Consider the following 13,432-nt stretch of genomic DNA (forward strand, 5'->3'; position numbering starts at 1 on the left):
TTCATTATGTAAGGAAAATCCAGGAAAAAGATTTATAGGAAGCTGATAGCTGATTTAACTGATGACTGAAGAATCTTAGGGCATGGTTTGGATGTAGTAACAACGAATTATTTAGAGCTGCACTCTCAAAAGTAAAAATCACTTTGATGATTGCCAACCTTCGAAGTGGAGACGGCACCTAGAGAAGAATGCGCCACCCAGAGAGTTATAATATACTCCATTTAATAATAAAAGGCAAAGGAGACGGAAGAAAAGGGCTAGGTCGAAGAAAAACGTCATGGCTTAGAAACCTAAGAGAGTGGTTTGAGAAACTCCAGCTTCCATTTTCCGAGCTGCCGCCAACAAAATTACTATAGCTAATTTTGATAGCCAACACTCGATAATCGAGCACGGCACATGAAGAAGAAGACATGTGTGAGTGTGAATAATTTTATTCCACTTTAAAATTCCTGAAATTCAAATACTCATCAGTACGAACTAACCAGCATCTAAAAGAATTACTAAGAAGTGCTGTCACCATTTATTCATTAAGATTTAAAGAATTATCAAAAGAAGTAAAAAAGCTCTGTAAAAAATTTTTCAACACCTCTTTTTTGCATAACTTTTTAATACGCATTTAATGACGGCTTCTAAAAAAAATTCAAATTTCTATCAAAGAATATCAAGGACCTTGGCCACGTCCCTGTTACCGACGACAATTAGATAAGAATTATTGTTTCATTAGTAGATAGAGATCTAGTACCTACTTACCATTGCAATCTAAATCACTTTGAGAATCTGGTTGATGGAAACATGAAGAAATTTTGGGTATCTTCTTCAGAACTTCTTCCTTTTTTTGTTCCATTTTTCTTTTCATCGCTCCACCCAGCTACTCTCTTTTTATTTCACTAATTTTTTTCACTTCACAATATTTTCAGAATTTAAAATTTAAACTTTCTGAATCGACTGCACAAATTGAACCTAATAAACCTAATAAACTCTAATAAACCAAACTCAAAAAATAGATTTGAAAACAGATTCAGTTTTTTCAACAACACTTGTTCTTGTTATATTATATAAGCCAAGGGTGACTGGACAATGAAAAAATGGGCTAAACAATAAATAGATTAAGTACACGAAAATATACCCAAAACAATATACACACTTTTCCAAATCGTCAAAGATTAAGCGATAACAAAAATTGCAATTTGGCCATTTTACAGTGTGTCACCGCCAACAGTGAATGAACAATGAACAGTAACTTGAAACCAAAAACAAAGCTACTTTGTTGTTATGGAATACGGCGGCAAATATTATAGATAAAGAATCCATTACACGAAAAGGTCGACCTCCAAACAATACACTGTTTCAAAGCGTTTTATTAGGGAAATTGTAGAATATTTTGTTCAATTTTTCAACTGGAAGTTTTGTTTCGACATGCAGCACGCCTTTGCTCAGCAGCCGACTTCTTTGCTCTGAAATTATTAATTGTCCTGGTTTTGAGAATAGTCGTCTTCTAATCATATTCATATAACACAACATTCCTGCGTTGCGACGCCTACAGTAATATCGAATATCGTATCTCGTATCCAAACTTTTTAAAAATATGTCACCTTAGCACTTATATTTCTCCAAGAAATTAACGCACCACCCATCTTTATTTATACGTCCATGGCACCATACCAACTTAAAAACGGGGCATTTTTAATGTCTCAAATTTCCTAAACCTGTTGTTATTTAAATTTAAGTGATTTTTTTTAATATTCGGTCTTATTCTATTCTTAATAAATATCGCAGTAATAATATATATTGTTGGTAGACAGGTAAATTATTGTCAGTGTATACCGAGTGTGCCAATCAAACTGTGTTTTTTCTTACTTTATAAATGCTTTGTTTACCAAATAGGGAGGGGTTGAAATTTTTCTTACAAACTGACGATTTATTTATTGCTCTAAAATCGGTTGATATATGCAAATGAAATTTTGTCGGTTTTAAGAGGTAGTTTTAACTTTAGTTAGTTACAACGTAGACAGCGATCGTGGGTTCAAACCCCACCCGGTTTCAGTTGCTTAGGTATTTATTAATTTGGCTAGTCTTTACTATGGCTATGATATTCAAGCTTAAAATGTACCTCTCTGTTACGTTGTTCAAAGATATGCAATAGGATAGATCGTTTTAAAGTTATAGGTAATGAAAGTAGAAAAAAAACGTAGTAACCGTAGCGTTCTTAGTAATTTTTAAATATTTTCATTTTTTTATTAATATTACCGACCCACTTGAGAGGGAGGATAAGTCAATTATTATTACTGAAGTTACGACACAACTTATTCTGCAAAAATCAGAATGCCGCATTTCTCACATCACATCCCAATATAGTCGTTTTTTACAGATCCGCCCTGGTATATCTGCCATATGTTACATTGTGATCGCTAATATTAGGGGTTATTTAAATTTATTACGATGTGAAAGTGCTTCATATTTTTCTTTTGGTTGTTTATTATTAGTTAATAAATATCCGAAGGTGCAGCTTACTCATATTTCCCATTTTTATTATAATAGTCAGTTTTCCACCCCATGTTACATATATGTATTTAACATTTGGGATGTTACTCCTATCCGTAAGTATCTTACCAATACAACGGAAAGTTTTTATAGGACTTTTTCGATACTATGTAAGTACCGAGAATGAGCTGAAAGCGAGCCGAGTGAGAAATAATTTTTTATGCGGCACACATGTCACTGATGACTACATTATTTTCGTCTTGTTCAAAAGAGCTCTTTCGGAGAATCTTTTTTCACGCACCGTTCACTCAATCATTTCACTAATAAAATCCAGACGATTCTAAATTAAGCCCCACACTCGAATGATTTACAAGACTCATCTGTGAAAATGATACAAACTGAATACAAGAAAGTCGAGAAAGGATGTGTGGAAGAATCGTCATGCAACATGGGCACTACTCGTCAAATAATGCAGTTTTGTTGGGAACACATCGTTTATATGCAGAAGATATAAGTAACTTAAGCCGACGTACACAACCTAAACATTGTCTTTTTTTCTCGTGGTTTCATATTGAGGAGTTTGGCAATAATAATAAGAAAATATAGACTAATTAACAGAAAAACACCGACACTTAATTTTAGGTGATTATTAACAATGTAATGCTCCAAAATTTGTTCAAAACATTCCAAAATGCAAAAAGTGACAAAATTGTCTCTTCTGCCGAGATCTTGGAATCTCTTTTCATCAAATATGTAAACTGCTCGTCAAAAGTTAGGGATATAGAAAATTATGCTCATTTTCATAGTTGATTTTTTCGTGAACGGACTAACGGATTCCGCTAATTTTTTTTTATTATTTTAGATTTTTCTTTAGCATTTATACAGTTGTGTAAAAGTTCACTCAAACTTCTTTTTTGTACTTATACCGGGTGGAAGAAAAGAAATGTCTTTCTTACTTTAAGTTTGTGACCCTGTAGGGAAGATGAGGTATTTCTTCTTAACGTGCCCTATCAAGTCCCCTTGACGTTGGCGATTAACGTGGCGAAACTGTCTCTGTCTCGAGCTATTCTAAATAGGTGTTCTGCTTTCTTTATTCCTGTCCACTCCCGGATATTCTTCACCCAAGAGGCCTGCTTTCTACCAATTCCTCTGCGTCCTTCGATTTTACCCATCATAATAAGTTGAATATTATACCGGTCTCCCCTTACTACGTGTCCAAAATAGGCCATCTTTCTATATTTGATGTTATCAAGCAGCTCGCGGGTAGCATTTGCTCTCTTAAGGACTGCCACATTTGTCAGCATAGCCGTCCATGGTATTTTCAGAATACGTCTGTGCAGCCACATTTCAAAGGCCTCCAAAGGGTTAATGGTGGATATTTTTAATGTCCATGCTTCGACACCATACAAGAGGACTGACCAAATGTAGCATTTAATCATGCGCTTTCGAAGTTGAAGTTACAAGGTATCATTACAGAAAAATTACCTCATTTTTAAAAATTTCGTGCGGGCTATCTCGATTCTACATTTTATCTCTTTATCTGGATCTAGTTGTTCAGTAATATGGCAACCAAGATATTTAAAACTGGGTACTCTTTGAATTATATGACCATCAACATATAACCGTGAATCTTGATGGACCAAACGGCTAAATACCATGTAGGTATTTTGTTTTTGAACAGTTTATATTTAGGCCAAACTCTCTTCCCACTGTGTCAATGGCATTTAAAAGGTGTTGTAATCCATTCATATCATCACTTAAAATAACTGTATCGTCTGCATATCTGATTGTATTTATCAGAATTCCATTAACCTTCACACCCCATTCCAAATTATGCAGCGCTTCCTTAAATATTCTATCTGAATACAAATTGAACAACAGTGGGGACAGTATACAACCCTGTCTGACAGCTCTTTGTATTTTGCATATTTCTGTTGATTTTCCATTTATGCAAGCTGTCGCTGTTTGACACCAGTATAATTTTTCTATGATTCGTACATCTTGACTATCAACTCCTTTATCCTTTAATATTTTAATTAATTTGTGATGTACTCGATCAAAGGCCTTCTCATAGTCAATAAATACAGCAAAGACGTATTTCCTTTGATCTCGGCATTTCTGCAATAACACATTTAGTGCAAAGAGTGCGTCCCGGGTTCCCAGAACATTTCTGAAGCCAAATTGTGTTTCATCCTGGTTTTCTTCACATTTATCTCTGATTCTACTGTGGATGATACGTAGAAAGATTTTCAAAGTGTGGCTCATAAGGCTTATCATTCTATAGTCGCTACAGTTTTTCGGACGCTGTTTTTTTGGTAGGGTTATGAATTCGGACTTTAACCAATCTTCAGGGATATCACCAGTCGAATAAACATCATTGAAAAGTTTGACTAGTATTCTAATGTTTTCCTCATTTATGAGCTTTAACATTTCTGTAGTTATCTTGTCGGGACCAACGGCTTTCTTGTTTTTTGCCAATTTTATAGCATGTTGTATTTCTGATTTTAGTATTTCTGGTCCTTCACCTTCATCTTAAGTGTCCAGTTCTTCGGGTCTATCATCATTATACAGTTCATTTATATAATTATACCAGGTAGTTCGAATTTCGTGTTCGTCTATTATCATTTTTCCCGACGAATCGGTTATAGTATGTGGAGTTTTCTTATAATAAAGACCAGCTACTTCTCTAACTTTTTTAAACATATTAAACGTATCATGTTTTTCATTCAACTTTTCTAATTCCTTGCATTTATCCTCCATCCATTTTTCTTTAGCTACCTTTATTTTTTGTTTAATTAGTTTCTGTTTTTCTTTGTATTCTGTTTTGTTATCTTTCATTTTTCTTCTCTGCTCCATCAATTCCAGGATTTCATCAGTCATCCATTGTTGTTTTTTGTGCCTCTGCATCGTTGTTGTATATTTTTCCATTACTTTCCAGGTAAGATCTTTAAACGTGTTCCATATTTCTGTATTGTTTTCATTTGTTGAATTCTTTAGCTGATTATTCAGGTCATTTTCTATTAGCGTTTTGTTGGATGCTGATATATGTAATTTTGGTGTTTTGGGGCTTTCTTCGACTTTTTTGAGATTCACTTGGATGTCAGCTATTAGAGGGTGATGGTCTGAACCGATATCTGCACCAGGATATGTCGTTGATCTCTTGACACCATTCTTAAATCTCTTGTTTACTAGAATATAATCTATCTGATTTCTAATTATATGAAGTGAGTTATCTCCTGGTCCCTTCCATGTATATAATCTTCTTTTGTGTAATTTGAACCATGTATTTGCGATTATCATGTCACGTTCTTAACAGAACTGGTATAATCTATCGCCTCTTTCATTGCTCTCCCCTAGTCCATATTCACCTATCAGGTCAGATCTTCGTCCTTGACCAATTTTCGCGTTAAAATCTCCAATAATATATGTGATTTCGTTCCTTTTAAGATTGTTAAGTGTCTGTTTTAATTGACTATAGAATGATTCAACATCATTGTCATATTTCTTTTCTGAAGTAGGGGCATATATCTGGATAACATTGACATTAAATGGTTTACTATTTAATTGGAGTATCGGTAGTCTGTCATTTACTTACAGGTACAAAATTTTTTACATATTTCTTGAATTTAGATGTTATAAATATGCCAACTCCATTCCTATGATGTACGTCATCTTCTACACTTCCAGAATAGTATAGTGTGCCTTCATTTTGTTCACATGTTCCCGCTCCAGGCCAGCGGAGCTCATTGATCAATTATATCAATTTTTAAGCGTTTAACCTCTTGAGGTATGAGGTATTTACAAATGTTATTTTACATCGGAATACTTGTAGTCTTATGGTTTGTGAACATCTTGTTTTTTGAATGTCCCTGATATCTTTAGAAACAAAGAAAACATCGGTTTTGTCGTTTAAAATGTGTTTTAACCAAAACAAAAGTTTGAGACACCGTGTAGGGACGAAAAGGCACAAAGGGGTGTATACATCGATATTATGTTGTAGTTTCATGTTTTGCGAATATTTTATTTCTTTAATTTCTCTGATATCTTTAATAACAAAGACACTAGTAGACGGTTTTACTCTTTAATATGTGTTTTAACTGACGACATGCGATACGTTAGGAGGCCATGTCTTGTCATACCACTAAGATGAAATTATTTCCTACATATAGTGCGAAAGGAACAGAGTGTTCAAAGAAAAAAATTTGTGTAATGTACCTCTCGCTATTTAAAGAGCCTCCACGTAGACACCAAATCCGTACTTATTCTCAAGGAAATTCCACCCCAGAGCCTCCATTAAACAATCTCGTCTACCTTATGTTGCGCTGTGCATACCGCTTACCTGGTCGACATATATAACTCTTGTAGGTGTCGATAAGAACAAACTGTTTATCTTATGTGCCTTTCTGTTTTTAAAGTTTTGTTAATAGCCCGATCAGGGACCACAAAATTGTACGACAACCTCCAAAAAAATAAAGGAAGGATGAAAATTTGGGAATAGGTAGTTGAAATTGTCTATTATTATATAAGAAAAAGTTTACAATTCTACATCCCCTCCATTTTACAAAAATTGGGAAATACGGGGTGAAAAATATTTTCTCGGGAGTGGAAAAATATACGTTCAAAATAGGCCCGGAATTGGATAAAATGACTAATTCTAAGCAACTTTTGCTCTGTAGAGTTTTTTCACCAAGTCAATACTTTTCGAGTTATTTGCGAGTGAATATGTTCATTTTTAACAAAAAAAACATGTTTTTGGACGGTTTTTCGCAGATAACTCAAAAAGTAAATATTCTAGCGAAAAAATATTCCGAGTAAAGATATAGCTTATAAAAAATTGAAAAAAATGGTGTACGCGTGAGCAGAGTTGTAGTAAATGACAAGAAGGTTCTTCTTCGTCAAATTCCAAATCGAACATTTCAATGTGAAATAACCAAAAGACAGAGCACTCTTCGGGAAAAATTTATTACAACTTTTTTAAAGTGTTTAAAAAAGGTTGATTTTTGTTTTTTTTTTAACTTCTAACATTAAAAATAAGTGAGTTACGCTCAAAATACTGTTCAGCCCTTATATTTTTTGGTACAAAAATCGCGAAAATCACCCCCTAATTAACTTCCCAAATAAAATTAATCGTTACCGCTTCACAAGTTACTTTACTTATGTATTGTTTATATTATCTATAAGTTTCATTGGTTCAAAGTGCTCATTTTTGAAAAAAATTGGGTTTAAAATAAAACATTTTTTTTTAATTTTGAAAAAAAAATGGAATTGTTCATGGAATTAACTTAAAAATTATAAGTAATACCAAAAATCTTAAAGAGTAATAAAATGTACGTTTTGCTTTTCTGAATATTTTTGCTTTTCTGAATATTTTTGCTTTTTTGTTTTCTTGTTAGACAAAAATTGGTTATGCTATGGCTGTTGAAAATTTGCCCAAACTCGTGATTAGTTACTCGTTCAAGCCATTTTAACTACAACTTTTTCAAAAATAAGCACTTTGAACCGATGAAACTTACAGATCATATAAATAAAACATACGTAAAGTAACTTGTGAAGTGGTAATGATAAAATTTATTTGTGATGCTAATTAGGGGGTGATTTTCGCGATTTTTTTACCAAAAAATAAAAGGGACCAACAATATTTTGAGCGTAACTCACTTACTTTTAATGTTACAAGTTTTTTTAAAAAACAAAAATAAACCTTTTTTAAACACTTTAAAAAGTTGAAATGAATTTTCCCCGAAAAGTCCTCCGTTTTTGGGTTATTTCACATTGAAATATTTGATTTGGAATTTGATGAATAAGAACCTACTTTTCATTAGCTACAACTCTGCTTCTACTGGGTCTATAAACCTCAGGCATACACCATTTATTTAAGTTTTCTATAAGCTACATTTCTGCTAAGAATATTTTTTGTTTCTCTGAAATCCTTACTTTTTGAGTTCTCCTAAAAACCGTCAAAAAACATGTTTTTTTCTGTTAAACATGAACATATTCACTTGCAAATAACTCGAAAAGTATTGACTTAGGGAAAAAACTCTATAGAACAAAAGTTGCTTAGAATTAGTAATTTTATCCAATTTTTTCACACCCGAGAAGGGGTATTCCCCTCCATTTTTTAAAAATGGAGTGAATGCAGAATTGTAAACTTTTTCTTATATAATAATAGACAATTTCAACTACCTATTCCCAAATTTTCATCCTTCCTTTATTTTTTTTTTGGGGTCAGATTGTTCTTTGATCGGGCTATAACTGTTATTTTTTATTGTTAATTTAGTTTTGTTTCAGTTAAAATACATGAAAGAGTAAAACCACCTATTTTCTCTGTTTCTAAAGATATCAGGGACATTCAAAAAACAAAATGTTCACAAAATATAAGACTAAAAAAAAACTACACTACGATTCCGATCTATACTAACATTTTTTGTACCTCGTCTTGCCTACAGGGTGAGGGTGTCACAAACTAAACATAAGAAAAACATTTCTTTTCTTCCATCCGGTGTAAATTCAAAAAAGAAGTTTGAGTAAACCTTCGCGCAACTGTGTAAATACTAAAGCTAAAGAAAAATCTAAAATAAAAAAAAGATAAAGGAAAGGAAAGTAAAGGAATTAAAAAGTTTATTTGAAAGGCAGAACAGACCAAATCTACCTTAGGGTGATGATTTCGGAAAAAAAGAAAAAATTGAATGGAAGCAGCTCAAAATTGACGAAAATTATTAAGATACCTATGAGATTATTAGGACTTGGGATTGAAAAAGCTTGCATGTATACGATCAGATATACTTAAGGTCAAAACATAAGAACTTTTCGTTTCATAAGTATACTAAAATCACAATAAAGATGCACTAGAAATAAACAAACCAAGACACGTTGAATGTTGCTAGGTACTAGGAGCAGGGCTGCGTTTAGGTCAATTGACGCCCTAGACCTAGACAATTCTCTGGTAGCCGCCCTTCAAACATGTACCATTTTTGCGACAAAAAATTGCAGAAATTTTTATTTAAATAAGAATACACTAAAAATGGATATAAACTACAATCTTTATATACCTATAACAGAAAAAATTGTCATTCCAGTTCGATCACATCAAAGACTTCTTTTCAAAAAAAAATTTTTCTTGACAAAATCGACAAATTGTTAACACGTTGTTGCGTCATATTTGATGGGATTTTCGAAAATTACCTTTCAGCGGACACGTTGACAACTGGGATGCACAAATAAGTGTGCCAATCAATGTCAAAATTAGGGAAAATATCTTTCAATCCACTTAGTGCAGTCACTGAAGGTTTTCACCTCCGATTTCGTTGAACCTCCATCGATTTTCATGAAAATTGGTGAGTAGTTAGAGGATACCTCAAGGAACAAACGTGACATGATGCTAACTTGCGCTTTTACCGTGGTGGTCGATGCCACCTCTTCTCGGGGGTGAAAATTTTTTTTAATAATACCATAAATCGATAGAGAGACAAATTCTAAGCAAAATTTGTTATATATAGTGATTAATATAAATCAATACTTTTTGAGATTTTGAGTTATTAAAGATCAAAGATTTTATTTTTTCGTAAAAACATGCATGGTTTAAGGCTGTTTTCACGTATAACTCAAAAACTAAGCTAAGCTTTAACAAAAAAGTATTATTACCAAAATTGAAGATAATAAAAAAGCTGAATACACTCCTCACTTAAGAACTAAACTAATGTTAATTCAAAGTGAGTTAAAAGTAATTGAATGTATATATTTTTCGACGAGTACTCATATCTAAGTATTCAAGCTTAAATAACGGGAAAACGATGCATTTTATAAAATACACCTGTCATAAAGTACTTCGGAGTACCTATCAAATTTAATGAGCTCCAGTAGAAGTTAATAGCATCACAATAATATTAAGCAGGTTATGATGAAAATAAGACAACCCTTTAGAACTTTTTAGGAAAAAGTGAAAAATAAAACATACGCCATTTCCACAAAAATTTTAATTTATAGTAATCCTTAGAAGAATTTGTTTATATTATCATAAGTAATGATTTCAACAATTTTGACCGGTATAGAAGGCATATTTTTGAAAAAAAGATAATTTAAAAAAATCAGAATTTTTAAAATTATCGTAATTTTCTTTTCTTTTGAAAATAACTCCAAAAATACTCAATATACGTAAAAAGTGATATTTGAATAAACAAATTTTAGTTTTTTCTGTATCAAATATTTTACCTTTTTATTATTTTTGTAGCGTAAAAAAATAACCGAGATAGAAACGTTTAAAGCTTAAATTTTGTTGCGAGAACCATGTAACCGGGGCCATTTACCTTTTATTTAAAAAAAAAGTAAGGGGTTTAAAAGATTAAATTCAACGTGGTTTAAGAGCCATTAAAATTAAAATTAAATTTCAAATGGTTTTTAGGCAAACCTGATATCGCAAAAATTAACGGAGTTATTAAAAAAAAAACAAATACATTTTTGGAAAAATTATTAAAAGATAAAGTTTGAAAAATATTTGGTTCATTAATTTTAATGCTATCAACTTGTTCGGGGGCTAATTTATAGCTATTTCTAAGTAATTTGACAAATGTTTAATAAGGTTATGTTATAAAATGCATCATTTTCCCATTATTTAAGCTTGAACACTTAGATTTGGGTACTGGCTGAAAAAAATATACATCCAATTACCTATAACTCACTTTTAGCTAACATTAACATTAAAAGCTTTTTCCAGTAAGGAGTTTATTTCATTTTTTATCAGCTTCAATTTTGTGGTAATTATAACTTTTTTGTAAAATCTTATAGTTTTTGAGTTATTTATGGAAAATCGGTTTTAAGAACATGCATTTTTCTCACGAAAAGTTAAAATTTTTGATTTTTAGTAACTCAAAAAGTTTTGATTTATTTTAATAACTTTATGCAACAAATTTTGTTTCGAATTTGCCCCTCTATCGAATTCTGGGGATATTTTTAATAAAATAATTTTCACCCCCGAGAAGGGGTGGCATCCACATCCAGGGTAAAAGCGCAAGTTGACACCATGTCACATTTGTTCCTTGAGATATCCTCTAACCACTCACCAATTTTCATGAAAATGGATGGAGGTTCAACGAATTGGAGCTAATAGCTCATATCCACCTTCAGTGACTGCACTAACTCTTCTTTAAATATGAAGATAGGTATGTCAATTGGTGATTTTATTGTGGTATCCAAATGACCCTTTAAGTGAATGCATTCATGTATGAATGATGTATCTTGGTTCTTGGTCGTCTTTATTTTGTAGATATCAGATTTTCAGCTTCTTTAGGTAATAATCTCTTCATTGCTTAATTTTGGCAAATCTGTTAATAACGCGAAAACGTTGATAAATAAGTCGATAAGATTCCAGACGTCTATTCAGGTCTCTTATCAGAGTGTGGATTATAATATAGAATGTGTGGATTTTCATCTCATCACTAGCTGAAAAGTTTAGTTCATCATCGGCCCCCTCGTCAAATTGAATTTTTCTTTTTGTCTTTCTTATTTCTTTATATGTTTTATTTGGGCACAACTTTTTGGCTTCCTTGCGGTAAAGTAATTTGAAAGAGCTTCATTCTCTTTAATGACAGAACCCAGATTCATGATTTTTATATTACTAATATTTTTTGTACAGTATTTTTGTATGTGCCGCCATAGGCGTAACCAGGATGATCCTAAGGGGGGGGTTACATCTACCTGAAAGGGGGGGGGTTACAACTACTGGAAATATCTGAGGGATATGATGTTAAGCGTATAGAGCTGAAAGTACATCCCAATGGGGGGGGTTACAACCCCCAAAACCCCCCCCTGGTTACGCCTATGTGTGCCGCCCTAGGCAACTGCCTATATTGCCTAATGGATAAAGTGGCCCTGGGCCTGGGTAGGAGCACTGCCGAATCATGATTTACAATGTATAAACTTTGTTAATTATGATTTGCGATTTACAATGTACATATACACATTGTAAATCATGATTTGGGAGTGCTCATCGGAACCTTCACAACGTGTTTTGGTTTGTTTATTTCTAGTGCATCTTTATTGCGATTTTAGTATAGAGATATCTACAACTTTTTAAATAAAAAAGGAGGCAAATAGCATAGAAAACAGTTTCTACCAAGAATCATATTAATATCTGTCATAAAATTAAAGATTTGTAAAATTGATTCTTCTTGACTAAAATGTTCATGTTTTTACCAGTTTTAAAAAATGCACTTACTGTTAACGAAAATCAATTTTCTTGTAGACCCCAGTCTCTTGATGGGAGACCTGACTTCAGCTTCATTTTCATCCATGGCACTAATAGATAAAAAAATCTTCAAAAAATAACTCAGACACAAAAAGTCTTAGAAGAGAAAAGTGGCATAACAAAGAATCTCAACCACAAAACTTTTAAACCGTTGACGGTTATACGGAAACAATTATTATTGTTAGAAAACAACTAATAATTATTATTATTAATTGTTAACATGCTTTAGTTTGTTTTTACACAATCTCACGACACCACACTACCACTGCCACTGACACTGCTCACTGGCTCTTTTTAATTGCTAAGGAATAGTCTCCCTAACTGAAGTTCCAACGTATGCTTTGAACGTTCAAACTGAAAATAGACTTGGATGGCGCTAGCGGTGTTGCCAATGCCTCGGAAAGCGACTTGCGGCTCGGGACAGCAAGTGGGGATCCTGACCACAAGCGTTTATAGTCGATGCCAGGCTAGTTGTGCTGTCGTGCTTATGCGGATATTCCTACAGTATGGAGTATGGCGCAAATGACTGGAATAAATTCATTATTTCGGAAGCCAGCGACTTTAAGGAAAAATCCTGAAACATATCGATTTTTAATTTTAAATTATGATTTTTTGACATATATATCATACTAGTGACGTCATTCATCTGGGAGTGATGACGCAGTCGATGATTTTTTTAAATGAGAATAGGGGTCGTGTGCTAGCTCATTTGAA

The 13,432-nt window shown here is 32.9% G+C and overlaps 1 protein-coding gene across 2 annotated transcripts in view; it reads right to left on the minus strand.

The window, feature by feature from the left end:
* LOC126878714 (SLIT-ROBO Rho GTPase-activating protein 1-like) overlaps positions 1-13,048 on the minus strand; it is a 466,675-nt gene extending 453,627 nt beyond the window's left edge. For both annotated transcript variants that reach the window (XM_050641582.1, XM_050641579.1), the window contains exon 1: positions 12,689-13,048. In XM_050641582.1, coding sequence (XP_050497539.1) covers positions 12,689-12,764 — 76 coding nt within the window. In that variant the 5' untranslated portion in view covers positions 12,765-13,048. The remainder of the gene's footprint in view (positions 1-12,688) is intronic.
* Between the last annotated feature and the right edge of the window lie 384 nt (positions 13,049-13,432).

Source organism: Diabrotica virgifera, chromosome 10 (genome assembly GCF_917563875.1).
Source record: "Diabrotica virgifera virgifera chromosome 10, PGI_DIABVI_V3a".
NCBI lineage: Eukaryota > Metazoa > Arthropoda > Insecta > Coleoptera > Chrysomelidae > Diabrotica > Diabrotica virgifera.